We start from the raw sequence: 20,887 nt of genomic DNA on the forward strand, positions 1-20,887 counted from the left end.
AGTGTCTTATTTTCAGGGAAACAAGGTATATATTATAGAGATCTCTTGTGTGACTGCATGCTTTTACCTCCAACAGTAAGTACACTTCTTCCTCCGTATTCGCTGTAATAGGGGATTAACAGACCTGCGAATACAGAAAAACCGCAAATAACTTTTTCATATGTTATTCGCTGTTTTCTATTAAAAGCCATCGTGAATATGGTGAAACCGCGAATAACATGGTGGGAGACCTGGCCTGTTCCTGAAGGAGAGGCAAAACACGGTGAAGAAAGTGCCGGGAATCGGCAATTTTCTCTGTAAACGCTTGGAATCAGCGATTCCTCTATGCAAGCTGATGTAATTTGGGGGAGAGGAGCCAGCAAGCTAAAAACCGTGAATAATCGAAACCGCGATTGCTGAAAGTGCAAATAGGGAGGGAAAAGTGTACTGCCAGTATTTCCTAGTATGAGGTACTTCAGAAAGTTAAGGCCTCTGTCCCCAAAGAGTGTTGGAAGCCAGGAGGTGAAAAATGATTTGCCCAAGGTTGTGTCATTGATGGAAGGGGTGGGGGGCAGTCTCTCAGTAAGCAACATCACACATGCTTTCAGCTGCAGTGGGGGGAAGTGTGGCTCCGGAAAGGAGATCTACACTGATACTTCTCGGTCAGAATTCTACTTGCAGGCAAACGGCGAATTCTCTCATGTACTGCGTACATGCAATAAGTTTCTAATGAAAAACTCTCGCCTTCTTTCCTTTTCCTTAAAAAAAATAAAAAAATACTCATGGGCCTTAAATCAGCTGTAATGGGGGTGGGAAAAGACAGACAAAACATTTCAGACATTTTATTTGAAGAAAAAAAACAACAACAATATATTGGCAGTGCTAAATCTGTAAAAAATTAGTAGTGATTTTGTCAAGATTAAAAAATACCACACATGGGCGTTAGATCAGAAGTTCACGAAAGGTGTAGTGATACTGGGGGGGTCCAGGATGTCAGCTTTGAGGTCCCTTTATTCAATCACTTCCTGGGACTTGGATGTCACGACTTGGCCATTCACAGTCTCCTGGGTGGTTACTGTCATTTTTTTAACTGTCTGCCTGACTGGTCCTGCAAAAGATGGGTTATAGTATTAGGCCACAGATTAGACGTTAGAAAGAGTGTATGTCCATGTCAACCTACAATGGGGTGTCGAAAAGTTCTCAGCCCAACCAGACAAACAGGTGGGGTTGCTACAGAGTTTTACTTAAAAGATGGATTCTCAAAGGAGGGAGGGTTCTGGAGTGGGCAGACTTGTTGGGCCACCGGCCCTTTTCTGCCGTCATACTGTATGTTTCTAACCAAGAAGGGAATGATGTGAAGCTATGAAACGTACAAGTTATTCCACATATTCACCCCTATGTTCATCACACTTGGCACATTGTGTCTGAAATTTCTGTAACTCTTCCCCAAAAAAATACTCGTGTTTGTTCACTGAAATACTGTGCTGCTGCGATCACCTCCAAATTACTTGAAAATTGTCACCCTTTCAAACTTTTTAAGCTTTGGAAACAGAAAATAATCAGTTGGAGCAAAATCTGGTGAGTAGGATGGATGGTCTATGCACTGTGTCAAAACATCCATCTTTTTTGCCAGTCTTTTGAGCATGGTCTGGCAAAAAAAAAAAAAACCTCCTTTCCCCAGCTTCCCTCTCCTTTTTTCTATCAATGCCTCCTTTAATCGGCACAGCAAGTCACAGTAGTACTTTGCATCAACTGCTTGGCCCCTTGGAAGATAGTCATGACAACTCTTTCCTGATCCCAAAAACGGTGGCCATGACCTTTCCTGCTGACTTTTGGCTCTTGAATTTCCTTGGCCTTGGAGAACTTAAGTGCCACCATTGCATGGACTATTGTTTTGTCTCAACAGTAACTAGTTGTTCCAAAAAGTTGGCACCAGCTCGCTGAAAATGCTGCAAAATCAACTTTGAAGTGTTCACTCAACGTCATTTCTCATCAGCATTCAAATATTTAGGCATCCACTTGATTGACAGCTTCTGCCTAGCCAGCTGCTCATATACACCAAACGTTCCCTGGATATCTGTTTTAGCCGATATTCGGCGATCTGCCAAAATCAGGTTATGGGGAAGGGGAAAGAAGGTACCAGGCCTCGATGCAAGGCAAAATCGACAAAGAGAGGCACTGGCGATGTCACATCCAGCCTGTGGACACTGAGCCTTTATTTACAGTTTGTATCAAAGTTTCATAACAAGTAAAGTTCCGAAAACAAACGACGAGGTCCCGACTAGAGAGTTGCGTGGGGACAGAAATCCCACCCATCCCCATGAGGAATCTCTCTGTCCCTGCCCGTCCCTATAAACTTCAGAAATAGTTATTTCATTTAATTATGCTACGGAATTAAAGGTTCTGGTAGAGACCCATTTACAAATAAGCAAAGAGACTATTAATTTGGAAATATTAATTGGGAAGAATACATACTTTGGAAATGGGTTTCTACCAAAGCCTCTAATGTAAATATAAAATATAAATACTCAGCTGATGAAAACCCCCAAGCTGTCAGCTGAGGATTTCCTTTGCAGTTGGCCGGGGGTCCCTTTTGCCAAGCTTGACAGGCAGCAGTAGCGTCCCTGAGTCACAGATGCTGGCACTTCAGTGGCTCATGGATGCTGCCAGCGATTGCTGTGCTTGGTGAAGGGGAGTTCTGGCCGTCTCTAGAGGAGGTCCTCTGCTGGTGGTGCTTGGGGCTCCCCACCAGTCACAGCAAGGGTCAGCAAGTACTTCAGCACTGTAGAAATAAAACTAGAAATGCATTGCCTTTTCTTTTGAACACAATACAAAGACATCTGCTATATACATTTCCCAAAGCTAACATAGTTTAGTCAATAAATTCCGTTTTTCACCGTTGTTGTCTAGAGACTTATTTTTCCATAAAGTTGGTCCCAGTTTCTTTTTTCCGCTTTCCCATCTTCTGTAAATTCTTCTGTTGCTGTCCATTGGTTCCTCCTACCATGGTCCAGCATTTATCCCTTTCTCATCTTTCACCAGTCCCAAGCCCAACATTCCTCCCTCTATCACTCCTCTCCAGCACCATGCCACATCTCTCCCTCCATTCCCTTCACCACTATGTCCAACGTTCCTCCCTCTTGCATCCATTTTGATCTTTCCCACTGTTCCCTTTCCACCACAATATTTCTCCCTCTCATCTGTACCTCACTCCCTCCCCCACCTCAGCATCTCTTTCCCTCCCTTCCTCTCTCCCAAGTTCATGCCTTCTGTGTCCAAAAACGCACTCCCTCCCCACCTCTTTCCCTCCCTTCCTCCATCCTCTCTCCCAAGTTCACGCCTTGTATCCAAAAACGTACTCCCTCCCCCCTCTTTCCCTCCCTTCATCCTCTCTCCTAAGTTCATGCCTTGTGTCCAAAAACGCACTCCCTCCCCCACCTCTTTCCCTCATCTCTTTCCCTCCCTTCCTCCATCCTCTCTCCCAAGTTCATGCCTTGTATCCAAAAACACACTCCCTCCCCCACCTCTTTCCCTCTCTTCCTCCATCCTCTCTCCCAAGTTCATGCCTCTAGTCCAGAGTAGGATCTGAATTTCGGCAATACCATCACCTTCATCAGGGGACAATGTCATACTTGCAAAGCTCTGTAAACTGCATGTGAACACGTTGGTGTCTCTCTATCCAAAAAGAAGCACCCCCCCAAAAAAAAAAAAATTTATTTGATTTTAAAATCAGGCTATGGACACAGTATGAGAACTCCCTGACCTAGATACATTTTCGCTCTCAAAATCTCCATGCTGAAAATTTGCACATCACTTCTTCACTATGGAGAGCGATGGGCATTTGTCACTCAATGTTTGCATCATGCATTCATGGATTTTCTTTGGAGTTTTCTTCTGCAGGGATAGGAACTAGAGAATGACACGGTGACAAAATTCATCACCGTTCCCGTAACCGTGGGAAACCATCTTCATGTCATTCTTTAAGGAGAGAGGGAAGAATCAGATTATGACTGGTCACAACCACTGACCCTCAAGCTTTGCTTTGAAGAATGCTGGTGTAGAAGGCCCGAGGTTGAAACAGACACTACAGAATGACAGTCTCTGGTATCCAGAGCAGATATTGTGATGTCATAATGCCTCATTCCACCAGTGCGTAAGAGCCAATCACATCAGTGATGTCACAATGGCTTCATTATCCTTGGCTCACGTAAGAATCAGAGTATGAATGGCCACAACCACTGATCCGCAAGCTTTGCTTTGAAGAATGCTGGTGTAGAAGGACCGAGGTTGAAATAGACACTAGAAAATGACATGGGTTTATTTTCCGCGGGGACGGGAACGGTGATGAATTTTGTCACCGTGTCATTCTCTAATAGGAACTTCATGATGGCTTGGACTTCCACTCTTGAAAACTCCACACTTTTCATTGACATGGTTCAATTAATGATCTGAAACAATGTCAAAACATAGCATTATGATTCTTCAAATTGGCACTTTGCAAAATAACTCCAAATTTCAGAAGTTGGTTGGGCTGAGAACTTTTCAGCACCCCTTCTTAGATAAGCTAGTAACAACTGTTAGCAAGAGGCAGTAGCTAAACCAGTAGATGCATTTTCTCTTCTGCCTCAGCCGCGTTGCAATTTTACATATTAGAGGTAAAACAAAAAACGTCCTCGGTGAAATTTGGAAAGCTTAGGTGCAGTAATGTCGTAGCTTGGTAAGCATCAGCTTCAGCCAGTAAGGAGGGACTTTGACACCCCTGGTGTAGGGAGTGAATTGTGATATTCTGCGTTTATGCTACAATGGAATATTCTCCACCATATAGTGCAGAGGTGTCAAATGTCGGTCCTGAAGGGCCACAATTCAGTCAGGTTTTCCCCAATGAATATGCATGAGATCTATTTGTATACAATGAAAGCAGTGCTTGCAAATAGATCTCATGCATATTCATTGGGGAAATCCTGAAACCCGACTGGATTCTGGCCCTCGAGGAGGGACTTTGACATCCTTGCCTTAGAGGTTTGCTTCATTGATGTAAATCCTCTGGGTAAAAGGTTCCCTTGGAATTTGCACTTTTGGATGCACTTTTGGCAAGTTTAGCAGTCTTGGGTTCAAGAGGCAGTGGCTATTCCTGGCTTTGGCATGCTCCTTGGGCTGTTATCCTCTTCCTCCCCTCGGCCCGGAACAGTGGTCTAAGTAGTATGGGGAGAGTGTGGTGCAGTGGTTAAAGCTCCAGCCTCAGCACCCTGAGGTTGTGGGTTCAAACCCACACTGCTCCTGGGAAAGTCACTTAATCTCCCCCCCAGGTACATTAGATAGATGGTGAGCTCACCTGGACAGACAAGGAAAATGCTTGAGTACCTGAATAAATTAATGTAAACCATTCTGAGCTTCCCTGGGAAAAACAGTCTAGAAAATGTAATGAATAAATAGTGTGAAAAGTTTCACCCTCTGATAACCAGAGCTGCTATTGTGACATCATAATGCCTCATTCCACCAATAAGAGCCAGCCTCATCAGTGATGTCACAATGGCTGGATTGTCCTAGATTTAGCTCACTTTTACTACATTTTGATTTCTAGAGTGGCGCAGTAGTTAAAGCATCCTGAGGTTGTGGGTTCAAACCCACGCTGCTCCTTGTGACCCTGGGCAAGTCACTTAATTGCCCCAGGTACATTAGACACCGTAACAGACAGAGGAAAATGCTAGAGTACCTGCATAAATCCATGTAAACCATTGGGGAGACCAGTATAGAAAATTGAATAAATAGTTGGCCAAAGAGAGAAGAATTATAGCGACTTTGGCTGGGTGTCTTGGTTGAAATCACCAAACTCAAACTCTCTCCCAAGTTCGAGATAGGATGGAAAGCATGAGTGAGCAAAACAAAAGAACCTTGCTCTGGGGGCCAAATCTGACATGGGAACAGCAAAGCAAGGAAGACTAGAAGCTTTGGTTGTAAGGTCTACATCCAGCCCCTGGGCCTTAATTTGGAAATCTCTGCCCTCAGCTACATTTGAGCAGTTTAACTTACCTGTTGCTGCTGGAGGCTTTGGCTCCGCTCTGAAACACAAAACAGGGCAGGAGTTTTTGGGTATCTTGCCTAAAGCCCATCCTAACCCTGACTTTCTGCCTCTGAAGGACATTTGCTTGCAGATAACAGAGCTGTTAAGTACCGCAATTCACCAGTAGAGGCCCACCAAATGCTACAATATGGAAAGGGAGCCATACAAGATACAACTACATGCACAGTACTGACTTAAGCAAGTTCCAGCGAGGGCCAGCCCACTCAGAAGAGAAGTTTCCGAGAAGCCTGTAGAGCTAGAACCATCCAGAATCATCATTGCACCCTATATGACTTGCCCATTGGTACCCTGTCACCTCCATCACCACCAGAGAGGTGACCATGGGCTGAGAGCAATTTGTACAACCCTCCAGACCTGCATTGTTTGCACAGCCCTTCTACAGTGGCGGCTGGCTGTAAACGTAACGAGAAACACTACGTGATGCTACAGCAATCACGTAGGAAAGACTTCTCAGGAAGGTAGAGGAGAACAATGGCTCACCTTTCCGATGCTCCCTCCAGAAGCCGGTGGTAGTGGTTGATTTCATCCTCCAACTTGGACTTCAGGTTCAGGAGGGCCTCATAGTCCTGCACCTGGCGTTCAATGTCGGCACGGCAGGCCGCCAAGTCGTCCTGCAGCTTGCTCAGGATGCGATTCAGATTAGCCAAGTCGTTCCCATAGTGGTTCTCCGTCTCTCTCAATGTGTTCTCCAGAGAATCCACCTAAGGAGGATAATTAGTGCAAGGTGAGTCACATTTCAGCATCCTGGTCCCTAAACACAGTTTAAGTCTGAGCATGTGTGAGGTTCATATGAATGTTACCTACATAAGACTGGACATTTGGATGCCCTTTTCTGCCAGAGGCAGCTAGAGGGCTTAGCAGAGGGGCACACAGATGGATTGCCAAGGAAAACACCTCTTGCTATGCCCTTTACTTTCAAAACTGAGTTCTCTCTCCACATTCAAAATGGATTTTTGGCTACTAGAGGTATTTGATGTCACCGATTACTCTTTATCAACCTGTTGGACAACTTCACTCTCAGAATAAAAACTTGGCAGCTGTTCCTTCTTGTGCCACAGTTGGGTTAAATTACCAGAGCCAGAACGTTTTCCATTATTGGACCTTAGAGATGAGTCCAATTTGTGGGCTTTTAAGAAACAGTTTAAAAGGTTTATTGAACTGGATCTGTGGAGGGGCATAATCAAAAGATACGTCCGAATCCGTTGTGGGCCTAAGTCGGACATGGGAAAAGGTCCATTTTCAAAAAATATGTCCAACATATTTTTATTTTTGAAAATCGTCTAACTGTATTTCCAGCCGTCTGATCGTCCAGGCCGCTAAGTCGTCCATCTTTATACCCCATTTTCATCCCAAAATTCATCCAAGTCAAAAATGCCTAGAAAAAGACCTTTTGGATGTGGGTGGGGTCAGCAAAGTGATAGACTGGACACCCAAACATTGCACCAGAGTAGTGGGGTACCTTACAGGGCGCTGCCGTGAACTTCACAAAAAGGGTGCCACAGAAACATCTCACCACAACAACCTTATAGGTTATAGTTACCCCCCAGAACTGACTAGACCCACCTGTCTACCACCCCAATAGCCCTTATAGATGTAGGTGCCACTTATATGGCAGTACATAAGGGTTTGGGGAGGTGCACATGTTTCACCACGCACGCAGTGGTTAGAGTGGCTTATGGGCCTGGGTCCTCCTCTCCATGGTTCACTAACCCACCCCCAAGACCACTTAAGCCACCTCTGTGCAGCTCTACTAGGCTTTCCTATGCCAGGCTGCCAGGTTCTAATGTTCTGGAGGCAGATATGTAAAGTTGTTATTACGATTTTTATGGCAGTGGAGGGGGGGTGTCAGTGATCACTGGGGGAGTGTGTAGGGGTCTGTACTTTGGGCTAGATTCACAAAGCAAACCGATCGTGTACCAATCGGTTTGCGACCCCAGCCCGATTTACTTACCTCTCTGCCGACCATCCTCCGATCCACACATGCAAATGAGGGCAACGGCATGCAAAGTAGGCAGGGGCACAATTCACTAGACAAAATCCTGCAACACTGACTGGGCTGGCCAATCAAAAAAAAGCGACTGCTGAGGACCAGTCGCTGAAGCCCTTTGCGACTGCCCTGCCTTCTGTAGCCCTGCTCTCTGCGCTGTCAGCCCCGATCTCCTGCTGCCCCAAACGCACTTACCTGCCTGCCCCGAACCCAAACCCCCTGACTGTCTGCCCAGACTCTCCTACCCTTCCCCGCACTGGAGATTTCCAATGAACCTGAGGGGTTGCGGAACCGGCCTGAATGCTGCCCTGCTCTGACCCAATCTCTCCTGCCTGTTCGCCCCGACTCTCGTGCTCTCTGCCGCCCTTCCCTGCAGTGCAAGCCCGTGGTTTTAAAGCGGCACTGCATGCCGCAGTGCAGTGCCAGCTTTAAATCCGTGGGCTCGCTGTACGACTAAGTCTAGGACGGCCCATGTCCCGCCCAAATCCCATCCTCCTAAAATCCCACCACTACTCCTAAAATGCCCACTGCAGCACCGTGATGGCCTAAGTCATTTCTAGATACGTCTAAAACCCGGTTCGATTATCGGTACTTGGACGACTTGTCTCACTGGATCGTCTAAGTGCTGATTTAGGCCGGTTTTTAGATTACGAAACCCTAAATGTTTAAGTCTGAGTTTGGATGATTTTTGGAAAGACATTCAACAATCCAGTAGAGAAAATGTCCTTCTCAAAACCACAAGAGGTCTATCTTTTTTTGGCCATTTTCTAAAAATGGATGTCCAGATGAAACACGTCCAAAACAAGCCATTGGCATGTAGGAGGGGCCAGCAATTTTAATGGACTAGCCAAACAGACATGCCAGCAAAGCGGTGGAGCACTTTAGAGAGAACGGATGTAAACTTCACCTAAAGGGTGCTAGAAGTACATCTCACCATAATGTATGATGAGCCCCTCCAAAACCTACTATACTCGCCTGTCTACCACCCCAAAAGCCCTTATGGCTGCAGGTGTCACCTAAAGGCAGTAGAGTAGGCTCACACTCTCTACCATAAATATAGCGGCTAGAGTGGGATATACTGTATTTGCCGGCGTATAAGACGACTGGGCGTATAAGACGACCCCCCAACTTTTACAGTTAAAATATAGAGTTTGTTATATACTCGCCATATAAGACTACCCCTTCTTCCGCACACCTTCTGCACAACAAATAAAACTTAAAAGAACATCAGAATTTATTTCAACAATTTTAATTAATTCACTAAAGCTGAATAGAACAATAAACCCATGGGAGCTGCCATGCTATTTGTTTTCTAAACTGTTAACCAAACTGAAACTGTCAATGATAGAAGGAAGATAACACATAGAGGGAGAGAGCAAGTGCCGGGCAAGTCCCTAGCAAGTTTGCTGGCATGACAGTTTCCCTTTAAAAGCCTTCAAAAGCCTCCTGTTCGCCCCCGCAACTTCCTTAAGGGCTAGACTCCACACACGGCCGCATGTGCGAGAGACGTAGTCAAGAGAAAAGGGGTGGGGCCAGAGCGCCGCTGCTTCCCGCTGCGCAGGATGAAGGAGCTGGCACCCTTGTCACACTGATGTCCCGCCATGGCCCCGCTGATGTCCCGGCAGGTTTACTAGTACTGTAAGCACCGTAAGGAGGTAAGGAAGGAGATGTTAGGGCATGTAAAGTAAGGGCATGTAAACAGTACCCGGCGTATAAGACGACCCCCGACTTTGGGGAGGATTTTAAGGTACTGAAAAGTCGTCTTATACGCCGGCAAATACGGTAGGTCTGGGACCCCCCCTCATTACTCCAGACACCTGCTTGCTGCTGTACTAGGATTTCCCATACTAGGTATGTATTGTTTCATTCAAATCTTTGGGGGGTGGGAGGGGATCAGTGACCACCGAGAGAGTGTGCGGAGCTCATGCCTTCATCCCTCTAGTCGTCATCTGGTCAGTTTGGGTACCTTTTTGGCCCTTATTCATTTTTAAGACAGGTCTAGCTCCAAACGGTTAAATGGCATCCTGGACCTCTTGGTAAATGTTTGGTTATGGATGTGAGACAGCCAAGAGCTAAGCCACTGCAGACAAAATGTCCAGTAAGGTGTCTAGAAAGTGGGTTTTGAAGATGACTACTTGGACGTCTTGTCCAGTAAGATGGCCAAGTGCCACTTTAGGCTAGTTTTTGGATGTCTTTCTTTTTTGAAAATGAGCCCCATAAGCTCTATATAACGTATATGCTATTTTTAACCCACCTAGAACTCTGCCCTGTGAGGATTATTTAAGGTCTTTTTACAAATCTAATCTAATCTTTGGTTTATATACCGGGTCATCTCCCAGTGGAGCTCGACTCGATTCACATATAATTAAGACTAGCAAACATAGCAGAAAACATAGGAGAAGGAAGAACTAATTAAAACCAACGTACATAAGAAAAACATAGGAAAAATAACTATAATATTATCATTTTGTAGTTAAACCATTTAAAAATTGTGAGAACAACAAAGTTTTCAGGAATTTACGAATAATTGCATCTGGGCTAAAAGCCTAATGGAGTCAGGTAGTTCATTCCATTAAGGATTAGGCTTCCTTAAGACTGACAGACGTCCTATTTTTAAATTTCAAATAAATGTAATCATTTAAAAAATAATAATAAAATGATACCACCAGACATACTCCCCTAGCTTAGATGCTCTAAATGTTCTACATTAAAACAAAATTGATGTCACACTATGGGGCTGTTTGTAAACCTCCCTCCCTTTCTATAACCCCATTCAATAGGCTTCCTGTCTCCGACCTCTTCCCCACGGTCCTTGGCATTAGAGTAACTCAGGGTAGGACATGACTGAAGCGATACAATGAAACAGCTTTACTAGAAAGGGTCGTAGAACCAATATTAGTAGGATAGTTCATCAACGTGAAATACACAATCGAGTTGAAACCAACAGCAACATTTCTACATTGTGTTTCTCATGACAATGGAGGCCATCATTTTGCCATCTATTGTCGCCATTTTCGCTTCTAATGACTTCCTTGTTTGGAAACAATTTTACACATTTTCACTGTAGTAAACAAATATTACTACTTCAATAAAATGCCTCCCCCCCCCATGTTAACTAAAATATCAGAAGTACCTCATGTGACTTTGAGCTATTAATGGGGGTAGGATAATACCGTTTTCTGAAGAGTTTGCCGTTCGATCTCCAAGTTCTGCAGCTGCCGACGAAGCTCTGTCATCTCGCTCTTCGCCTGCTCCAGGGCCTGGGTATTCACATTTGCCTCTTGGGTCATGTTATCAAACTGAGGAACACAAATTAAAGGGAACATCTGTCATCATTCGTACAAGAGACACAAGCCCAGTAAGGAGGACAACCAGAACAGTCTCATTCATTAGTCATAATGCCAACATGGGAAATAGAAAGGTTTCTAATGAAGAGGAGAATATAAGAATAATCTGGCAGAAGATTCCATGCTACTGATCCCAGGGACAAGCAATGGCAATAGCAGACTATGTACTTTTCCTCTAGGACCTTATCTAAATGTTTATCAAACCCAGAGGCGCCATCACGTGATTTGCCAAGACCAAAACTATATTGAACATATATTCCGAAGTCCACCTGGATAAAAATTATGAAATGTGCAGCACGACATGCCACCCAAGGGTCAACGTGAGTGACGATGCCGAAAGGGTAGGAGCCGCTCCGCCTCACCTTGTTCTTGTACCAGTTTTCAGCATCAGTGCGGTTCTGTTCTGCCATGTTCTCATACTGCCTGCGGACCTGCGCAACAGACTCGTTGAGATCCTGTTTCTTGGGAGCATCGACCTCCACCTTGACATGGTTATTGGCGATCATATCCTTGAGCGCTTCCACTTCCTGTGCAAAAACAGGGAAAGAGAACGTGAGTGTGGCAACAGGTTTCATGCGCTGAGATCACCCCCATAATGTTAACCATTTGCAAACACCACTACCACTGCTTGTTATTTCTGTAGAGCCGAAAGGCGGACGCAGCGCTGTACATTTAAACAGACATCTAAACCTGACTCTGGCAGTGTCCCAAAGGCATCCGTTTGCACAGTTTCTATCAGAGCCAGCAGTGGTTATAGTAATAGATCAGACAACAGCCGGAGACCAGCTGGCTCATCCGGTCTGCCTGGTGGTAAGAGTATTGCTCCTTTTCCAGGTCAGGACAGATAGTTTCCATGCTGCACCCCTTCCATAACATAACATAACATAACATAACATAAAACTCACTTGTATACTGCAAATACCATTAAGTTCTATGCGGTTTACAAAGACTAGTAATACAAATGAATAGACATCCGATTTCTAACTTCCAAAGTGTTCCCTGAAGAGATACGTTTTTAAGGCACGTCGAAATTGTTGATATGAAGTTGGGAATCTAATATAATAAAGCCCAGCTGCATGCTCCTGTTTTCCGTGCGCTGTAGGGACCCACAGGTAGGAGTGCGCCTGGGCGTGGCAGCGCGGAGCCTGTTGGCCGCCGCAGCTCTTGCCGTCTGAATGATAAAGCCAAGAAGCACGGAGCTGGAAGGGAGAGGAGCTGCTCTCCTCTCCTCCCCCAACGGACTTAAAAACCCCCAGAGCTTGCTTCGGGTCCGGCAAGGGCTGCGGATCCTGAAACCTTCTGATTCAAGCAGCGTCTGCAGCACTCTACACACGCTGCTTCGGGGCCTTCTACTGCCCTGATTTGCTGGGCAGTAGAAGGCCCCGAAGCAGCGTGTGTAGAGTGCTGCAGACGCTGCTGGAATCTGAAGGTTTGTCGGGACCGCGAGAAGGAAAGGGGGGGGCGGTAAGGGACTAAGGGAGCCAGCCAGACCGCGGGAAGGGAAAGGGGGGGTAGTGGAAACGCTGCTGCTGCATAGGTGGTGGGAGAGAAATGGTGCTGCATAGGAGGCAGAGAGAGACACAGATAGATAGAAAGAAAAGAAGAAAGACACAGGGGCAGGGAGAGACACAGAAAGACAGACAGACAAAGGGGGCCAGGGAGAGAGACAGACAGTGGGAGGGAGAGAGAGACAGAAATAAAGACACACAGACATATATTCTAGCACCCATTAATGTAACGGGCTAAAATACTAGTGGAAATATATATGTCTACTGCCAAGCTCACAGCCTGCTCTCAACTTCTTCTGTCCCTTTTTGACATAACTTCCTACTTTGGCAAGGGCAGGATGCAGCAGAAATAAGGCAGTGAGGTGGGTGGCAGATTGCTGCTGGAACTACTGTTACTGCCTTCTACTACAGAAACAGATATTGGGGGAGGGGGGATACCTGTCAGGTGCCTGTCAGTCTGCCCCGGCATCTAGCCTAGTATTCCACCTCCAACAATGGCCAATCCAGGCCACAAGTACCTGGCAGAAACTCCAATAGTAGCAATATATCATTCCCCCCTCCTCCCCAAGGAATTAAATGCACCATTGGCCAACACCAAAGCATCAGGAAAAAAAAGCCCAGAGCCAGAGGAGAAATGCTCAAGCCTACCAAACCATTTGAATGCCTGATTGTCCCTGTGTTTCGTGTGACAGCAATAAAGCCTGAAAAAGAAAAGAAAGAAATGCTCATGCCTGCCCTGGGCTGGTCCCTGCTGAGCGAATCAGAAAACAGGAAGTACGAAACCAGAAATGCAAGACACAACTAAGAATGGGATGGCGGCAGCCAGATTCCTAAGAGGCAGATCAGCTTATCCTGGAAGGCAACTTCCTCTCAACACAAGAGCCTGACAGCCATTTAATGACAGTGGAAATAAAGTTAGGCCTCCTTTACGAAACTGAGTGTTGGGAGCAGCGCAGGCCATTCAGCGCGGCTCTCTGCGCTAAAAACTGCTAGCGCAATTTAATAGAAGAGGGGGTTAATGTTTCAGGTTAGAAACAGAATTGCAGTCTCTTTCGTTCTGCCCTTCTCATTGAAACAGAGAAAAATGAAGGCCTTATGGCTTATCTAGTCTGCCTATCCATGCCATCTACTATCCCGTCCTCTCCCTTTGAGATCCATGTACTTATCCCAAACTTTCTTGAATTCAGACACACTTTGGCCCTGATTCTGCAAAGTGCCGTCCCGATTTTAGACAGCTGTAGGCGTCCTACAGCTGTCTAATCAGCCAATCGGGATGCACGTTTAAAAAAAAATGCTCCCCAGGCAGGCCACCTATATTGAAGGCGCCTCCAGGAGCCTAGGGAGACCCGCAAGATGCTTAAGCTCACCTAAGGGCCTTAGGCGAACCTAGGTGGCCCTAAGCTTCTCCCTAGTAGAGGAAGAGACACTTAAAATGTAGGCCAGCAAAATGCGGCCGCTATACTTATCGCAGCAAGGGATCTCCCTGCCGCAATAAGTATAGCGGCCGCGGACACCTGTCCAATCACTGGCAGGAGGGTGCCGAACCCCTCCTGCTGGAAAACCGCCCCCTGAAACTCTAGATCGCCGGCTGGAGGGTGCCAAACCTCTCCTGCCGGAACACCCCCCCCAAACTCTCAATCAGCGGCAGGAGGGTGCCCAACCCCTCTTGCCAGAAAGCCAGAACTCCTCCGGATCCCCCATGCTAACGACCCCCCCCCTGATGACTCCCCTAACCTCCCCCCCAACTAACCTTTAAATGTTGGCCGGCTGGATGGGTCTTGCTGCCGTCCAGCCGACAGGCCCGCCTCGTCAAAATGAGACAGGCTCGCCCCTTCCCGGCCCATCCCCGCTAAGTCTAAGGCCTGATTGGCCCAGGCTCTAGAAGCCTGAACCAATCAAGCCTTAGGCATAGCGGATCCGCCCATCCCCCCTAACCCTAAGGTGTGATTGGCCCAGGCTCGTAGGCACCTGGGCTAATCAGGCTTTAGAATTAGTGGGGATGGGCGGACCCGCTATGCCTAAGGCCTGTAAAATTAGCAACCGTCATCTAGAAGAATCCCTATCATACATATTATTCTATGTCCCACCAAAAAGCTGGCCAAAAGCCAAAGAAGACTTCTGTGCATTTGTCCTAAACAATTAGAAACAATATCATCGCAGGAGACATAAACTTACACCTAGATGAAGAGGACAATACAAAAGCGAAAGAGTTTAAAAACTTTCTATCCCTACTCAATTACAACCTCCCTCTACCCACACAAACACATGAAAAAGGCCTTCAGTTAGATATGGTAGCCATGTCCACAAAGGACATCCCAAACCCTGCCATCTCCATACGTAAAGGCACCTGGTGTCATGATATGTGGTCTGATCATTTTACTTATTATTTCAAGCTAATCTGGTCTTATTTTAAATCTAAAACACGCCCAATAATAAAAAGAGAACATCACACCAGAGGCTATATTAATCCAATAGATTTCTGGTCACAATATGAATTGCAATCAGAGATAGAAGAAGCAATCGATTTCTGGGATCACTGGATGACAACCAGCACATCCATTTTAGATAAAATCGCCCCTATACGCAATAGCAAAAGCAATGCAAATAAATATAACAAATGGTTTGACACCGAACTTCTAAAACTGAAACAACTAGCTAGACGACTAGAAAGAACTTGGAAAAAAACAGGAGAATTAACAGACCGTAACAAATGGAGAGCTAACATAAAAATCTACAAACAAATGATAAGACAAACGTAAAGCATTCTACTCAATTAAAATCAACTCATCTTGTAATGGTTCACAAGGAATCAATACAAAAGAGCTATTCAACCTGATCACAAATTTATTTGACACCGCTCGCTACACCACACCCACACACAACTCTAAGTTACCCTCTGCAAATGACTTAGCACTACACTTCGATTCGAAAATTAAAAACCTTAGAATTCATTGTTCAACAAATCCTAGTGATCATCCGATACCTATCACCCAAGCAAATGATACACCGTCAGACATGATCTGGAGCTCCTTTCAAGATTTAGAGTGGAACAATTACAACAGACTATATAACAAATACTCTAAATCCTATTGCGTTCTGGACTCATGCCCCCCCAGAAATCATGAAAGCGGCACCTTTAGTATTTAAACTATCGTTGATGCAATATTTGGCTCATAACCTAAAAACTGGGAAGTTCCTCTCTAATAATGGTCACATAATAATAACCCCAATTCTAAAAAAATCGAAAAGAATCTTCAGCTATAATATCCAACTACAGACCAGTAGCATCCATTCCATTTATTGTAAAAATTATGGAGGGATTGGTACACACCCAACTGATGGATTATCTGGATCTCTTCTCTCTCCTACATGAAACTCAATCCGGTTTTAGACCGTTATTCAGTACTGAGACAGTAATTGCGGCTATTTTAGACAATCTGCGCCTACTGTTTAGTAAGGGCCTTAATGCCCTGGTTATGCAATTTGATATGAGTTCTGCCTTTGATCTAGTAGACCACGGAAAACTGCTGCAATGCCTAGACGCCATTGGTATCAGGGACGAGGTGCTGCATTGGTTCCGTGGCTTCCTTATGTCCCGCACTTATCAAGTACGTTTTAATTATGAACTTTCAGATACCTGGAGCAATCCATCCGGTGTGCCACAAGGGTCTCCGCTATCTCCATTGCTCTTCAACATCTACATGTCCTCACTAGGCACGCAGCTAACCCAGTTAGGGATAAAACTATTTAGTTATGCAGATGATTTTACGATCATCATCCCATTCGTTAATTCTATCTCTGAAACTATTCCTAAAGCTTCAGAAGCCATAAACGTGATGGAGCACTGGATGACAACCTTTAGGCTCAAACTTAATTCAGAAAAGACAACTTTCTTTGTTGCTTCGCCACATCCGCTTGACACCAAATCACCACTATGTATCAATAATCTTAATTACCCTATCCAACCTACCATAAAGATACTAGGTGTAACTTTGAATCAGTGCCTAACCATGAGAGACCAGGTGGACTCCTTGATCAGAAAGGGATTTTTCACTCACTGGAAACTCAGATCCATTAAAGCTTATTTCGATACAGCGGCATTCAGAACCCTCGTCCAATCCCTCGTACTGAGTCCATTTGACTACTATAACATCGCCTATTTAGCAATTTCCCAAAAGAACATGCAGCGTTTACAATTGATGCAAAATGCAGTGGTCAAACTGATCTTTGGACTGAGGAAGTTTGACCACGTGACACCCTACTACCGGCAGCTGCATTGGCTGCCAATGGAAGCACGCGTAAAGTTTAAATTTGCCTGCTTCTGCTTCAAAGCACTACACGGACTTGCCCCTAAATATATAACTGACCTTTTCGTCTTCTCAGCCAACAAACACAAGAGAAGATCACATTCCAACTTCGTTTCCCCCCCAGTGAAAGGTTTTAAATTGACAAAACACCATGAACATCTTATCTCGCACCAAGCAGCATCGTGGGATAAAGACCTAGAACAATTGCTTTCGCCCACTACTTATGAGGAATTTAGGCAACGTCTGAAAACACACCTGTTCCTAAAATATCTAGACAACTGATCCTCTCTTCTCTCTCCCCTCTATAGCGATTAACTTGTTCTATTGATCACTCTCTCCTCAAAAATGGATTTCCTGTCCTATTAACCCTCTTTCTTCCTCCCCTCTTAAAGTCAATCAATTTGTACCTTTGCTTAATCTTTGTAAACCGCATAGAACTTCACGGTATTGCGGTATATAAGCTGTTATTATTATTATTACAGTGGTGCCTCACACAACTAACTTAATTCGTTCCAGGAGCAAGTTTGTTATGCGAAAAGTTCGTTATGTGAAACGCGTTAAGCGCAGTGACTAACGACTGCCTGCAGTGCCTGCGCGGAAGGATGCAATACATCGGCAGCGATCGTGGAAGCTCGGGCGACTTCGTTGTGTGAAACGAAGTTCGTTGTATGAATCATGACATGAAGTTCGTTGTGTGCAGCGTTCGCTGTGTGAGGCGTTCTTTATGCGAGGCACCACAGTATTTTAGTAGCCTTCCTCTGGACTGACTCCATCTTCTCTTTTTGATGGCACGGCCTCCGGAATTGTATACAGTATTTTAATGAGGTCTCACCAGCGTCTTATACAGGGGCATCATTATCTTGCCATGAACAGACATGAGGTCTTCTAGGGCGGTGCTTCTCCACCCAGCCAGTTGGGTTTTCATGGGTATGGATGTGGAAGATTTCCATGCACAAGCAATGTCATTCTTTTGGAACATGTCGGCAAACCAGTAAGGACTTCTTGAAGATCCTCAGAAACAGAACTGATTACAGAAGGAAAATCAAAGCCCACTAGAAGGTTCTGGAAAAAGAAACAAAACTATCTATCCCTTCCCTTCACCCCATGTACTATTCATTATTTCCACAGTAACATCAATATGTGATGGGAAATGGAGATCAATCAGCCCAGTTGAAATGCGTCTACTTTGGGTAACACAGTAAATGATAGTAGAAAACTTCACCCTGTCTGCCCAGTGATCTTACCCACACAACTATGGATACATGCCAACTGCCAGCCACAGGGTGTGACCACCTGGAAGCTTTCCTCTTATCCAGGCAGGTGTTTGTTTTCCGTCTTCTTGAGCCCTGCTTGGCTTCGTGTAGTGCCCGCCTTTTCCATACTTGGCCATGAGACTCTAATCGTTTAAACATCTGCCTAACCTGACTCACCAGGACTTCCAGTTAATTACAGAATCCGCAGGCCACCAGGACCCAACCAAATGGATGCATGCGGTACAGCTAGGGCACAAGTGTCTTTTATACCTGATCTCTCTTCAATAAAACCTGTTACTCTGTTAGCCTCCCATCTCAGGACTTATCATTTCAACTTTACATCTTCCAAGATCAATAAGGAAACCACACTCGGTCCCACCCCTTCTCTGTTTCGGAGAGCTCCACGTTACAGGTTATTGAGATTGTTCAGAGATCCAGCCTCCTCGGTCCAGGGTTTTAACCCTGATCCTTCCTGAATATCACCCAAGTTCAAAACAGCAAACAGCAGGGTTTATTTTAGAGAGAAGTGGGGGGAAGTGGGGCTGTGGAGAGGAGAAGGGACAGGACCTCGCTGGCTAGTCTACACACTGTCTTCACAGTGGCCAAGAAAAAAGGGTTTGGATTAAGAAACAGAATGGCTGTTCCCTGCTCCGTCTGTTCCCCTGAAGGCTGCCTAGAAAGGAGGGTCTGGAGCAGAACAACCCAGCTCTTTTGACTCTAGAGCAGGGGTGTCAAAGTCCCTCTTCGAGGGCCACAATCCAGTCGGATTTTCAGGATTTCCCCAATGAATATGCACAAGATCTATTTGCATGCACTGTTTTCATTGTATGCTAATAGATCTCATGCATATTCATTGGGGGAATCCTGAAAACCCAACTGGATTGCGGCCCTCGAGAAGGGACTTTGACACCCCTGCTCTAGAGTCTAGAGAAGTGGCAGAATTGTGTTCTGGGCCCTGGCAAATGGTATTACTCATTCAATTACTAAACGAGGTTCTGTCACTTAAAATAACAGTTTTGCAGCTCCACCCACTATCTGGAAGTGGCCGTGCTTGAAAAAGAGGTTTGAGATTAGGATTCATGCAAACTGCTCTCTGATTGGTGGCTGCAATGTCTTTGATGTCACTCATGGCATTGTGGTTGACGTGCACCAATCAGCTCCATTATGTTAAAAAGGAACACTCAACCTTACCTTGACACAGGGTGAGTGGGTGCATTTCTGGGAGGGAGGGAGGGAACACTAGGAACTGTTTTCTGACTATTCCACAAGACATCCTGCTCCTAAAACTATTTACTTTTCTGTCACCTGCTATTTACTGAGCAAACAGTGAGCTGGAGCCTGGTCGATGGCTCCTACACCCAATTCCTTCCCAAATGGTGGAACTCGCTGCCCACACGGAGCAGGTCTCTGGAAAGTGGTGAAAACCTTCCAAGGACAACCGCAGTCTTGCTCTGTATGTGGACTCCCAGATCTACCTCTCCACGCCGGGTATCTTTGCGGGAGTTCAGGCCTGAATTTCAGCCTGCCTGTCCGACATTGCTACTTGCATGTCTCGCCGCCATCTCAAACTGAATAGAAACATAGAAACATAGAAATTGACAGCAGAAAAGGGCCACAGCCCATCGAGTCTGCCCATACCAATGACCCACTCCCTGACTTTTACTCCCCTATAGATCCCACGTGAATATCCCATTTTCTCTTAAAATCTGACACGCTGTTGGCCTCAATCACCTGCTGAGGCAGCTCGTTCCAATGATCGACCACCCTTTCGGTGAAGAAGTACTTCCTAGCATCACCTTGAAATTTCCCTCCCTGAAATTTCCCTCCCCTGATTTTCAGCGAGTGTCCTCTGGTTACCGTGGGCCCTGTAAGACTGAAGATATCATCTTTCACCTCTATACGCCCCGTGATATATTTAAAGGTCTCAATCATGTTCCCCCTCTCTCTTCGCTCCTCCAGTGAGTACATCCGCAGTTTTTTTAGCCTTTCTTCATACGTGAGATCCCTGAGCCCCAAGACCATCCTGGTAGCCATTCGCTGGACCGACTCAATTCTCAACACATCTTTCCGGTAGTGTGGTCTCCAGAATTGAACACAATACTCGAGATGAGGTCTCACCATGGATCTGTACAGTGGCAATATGGCTAAAACTGAATTCCTTATCTTTCCGCCTAAACCCACCTCCCCCCTCTTGCCGTTCTCGATTTCTGTGGATAACGTTATCCTCCTGTCTGTCTTGTCTGCTCGCAACCTATGACTCCTCTCTCTCTCTGCTCAGATCCAACAGACCACCAAATTCTGCTTCCTCCTCTATAATATTACCAAAATCCGTCCTCTTCTCTCTAACACATGACCAAAACCCTTGTCCACGCTCTTATCACATCACGCTTAGACTACTGCAACGTACTTCTCTCAGGCCTCCCG

At 45.6% G+C, this 20,887-nt stretch overlaps 1 protein-coding gene across 2 annotated transcripts in view; it reads right to left on the minus strand.

Moving 5' to 3' along the window:
* Nucleotides 1-806: 806 nt before the first annotated feature.
* LOC117360756 (keratin, type I cytoskeletal 18-like) overlaps nt 807-20,887 on the minus strand; it is a 35,192-nt gene continuing 15,111 nt past the window's right edge. Inside the window, exons 4-8 of one of the 2 annotated variants that reach the window (XM_033945064.1) lie at nt 11,758-11,922; nt 11,222-11,347; nt 6,542-6,762; nt 6,010-6,038; nt 807-1,087 (exon numbers count right to left, since the gene is read on the minus strand). In XM_033945064.1, the coding sequence (XP_033800955.1) occupies nt 990-1,087; nt 6,010-6,038; nt 6,542-6,762; nt 11,222-11,347; nt 11,758-11,922 (639 nt within the window). In that variant the 3' untranslated portion in view covers nt 807-989. The remainder of the gene's footprint in view (nt 1,088-6,009; nt 6,039-6,541; nt 6,763-11,221; nt 11,348-11,757; nt 11,923-20,887) is intronic. The other variant, XM_033945065.1, reaches the window with a different exon arrangement.

Source organism: Geotrypetes seraphini, chromosome 5 (genome assembly GCF_902459505.1).
Source record: "Geotrypetes seraphini chromosome 5, aGeoSer1.1, whole genome shotgun sequence".
Taxonomy (NCBI): Eukaryota; Metazoa; Chordata; class Amphibia; order Gymnophiona; family Dermophiidae; genus Geotrypetes; species Geotrypetes seraphini.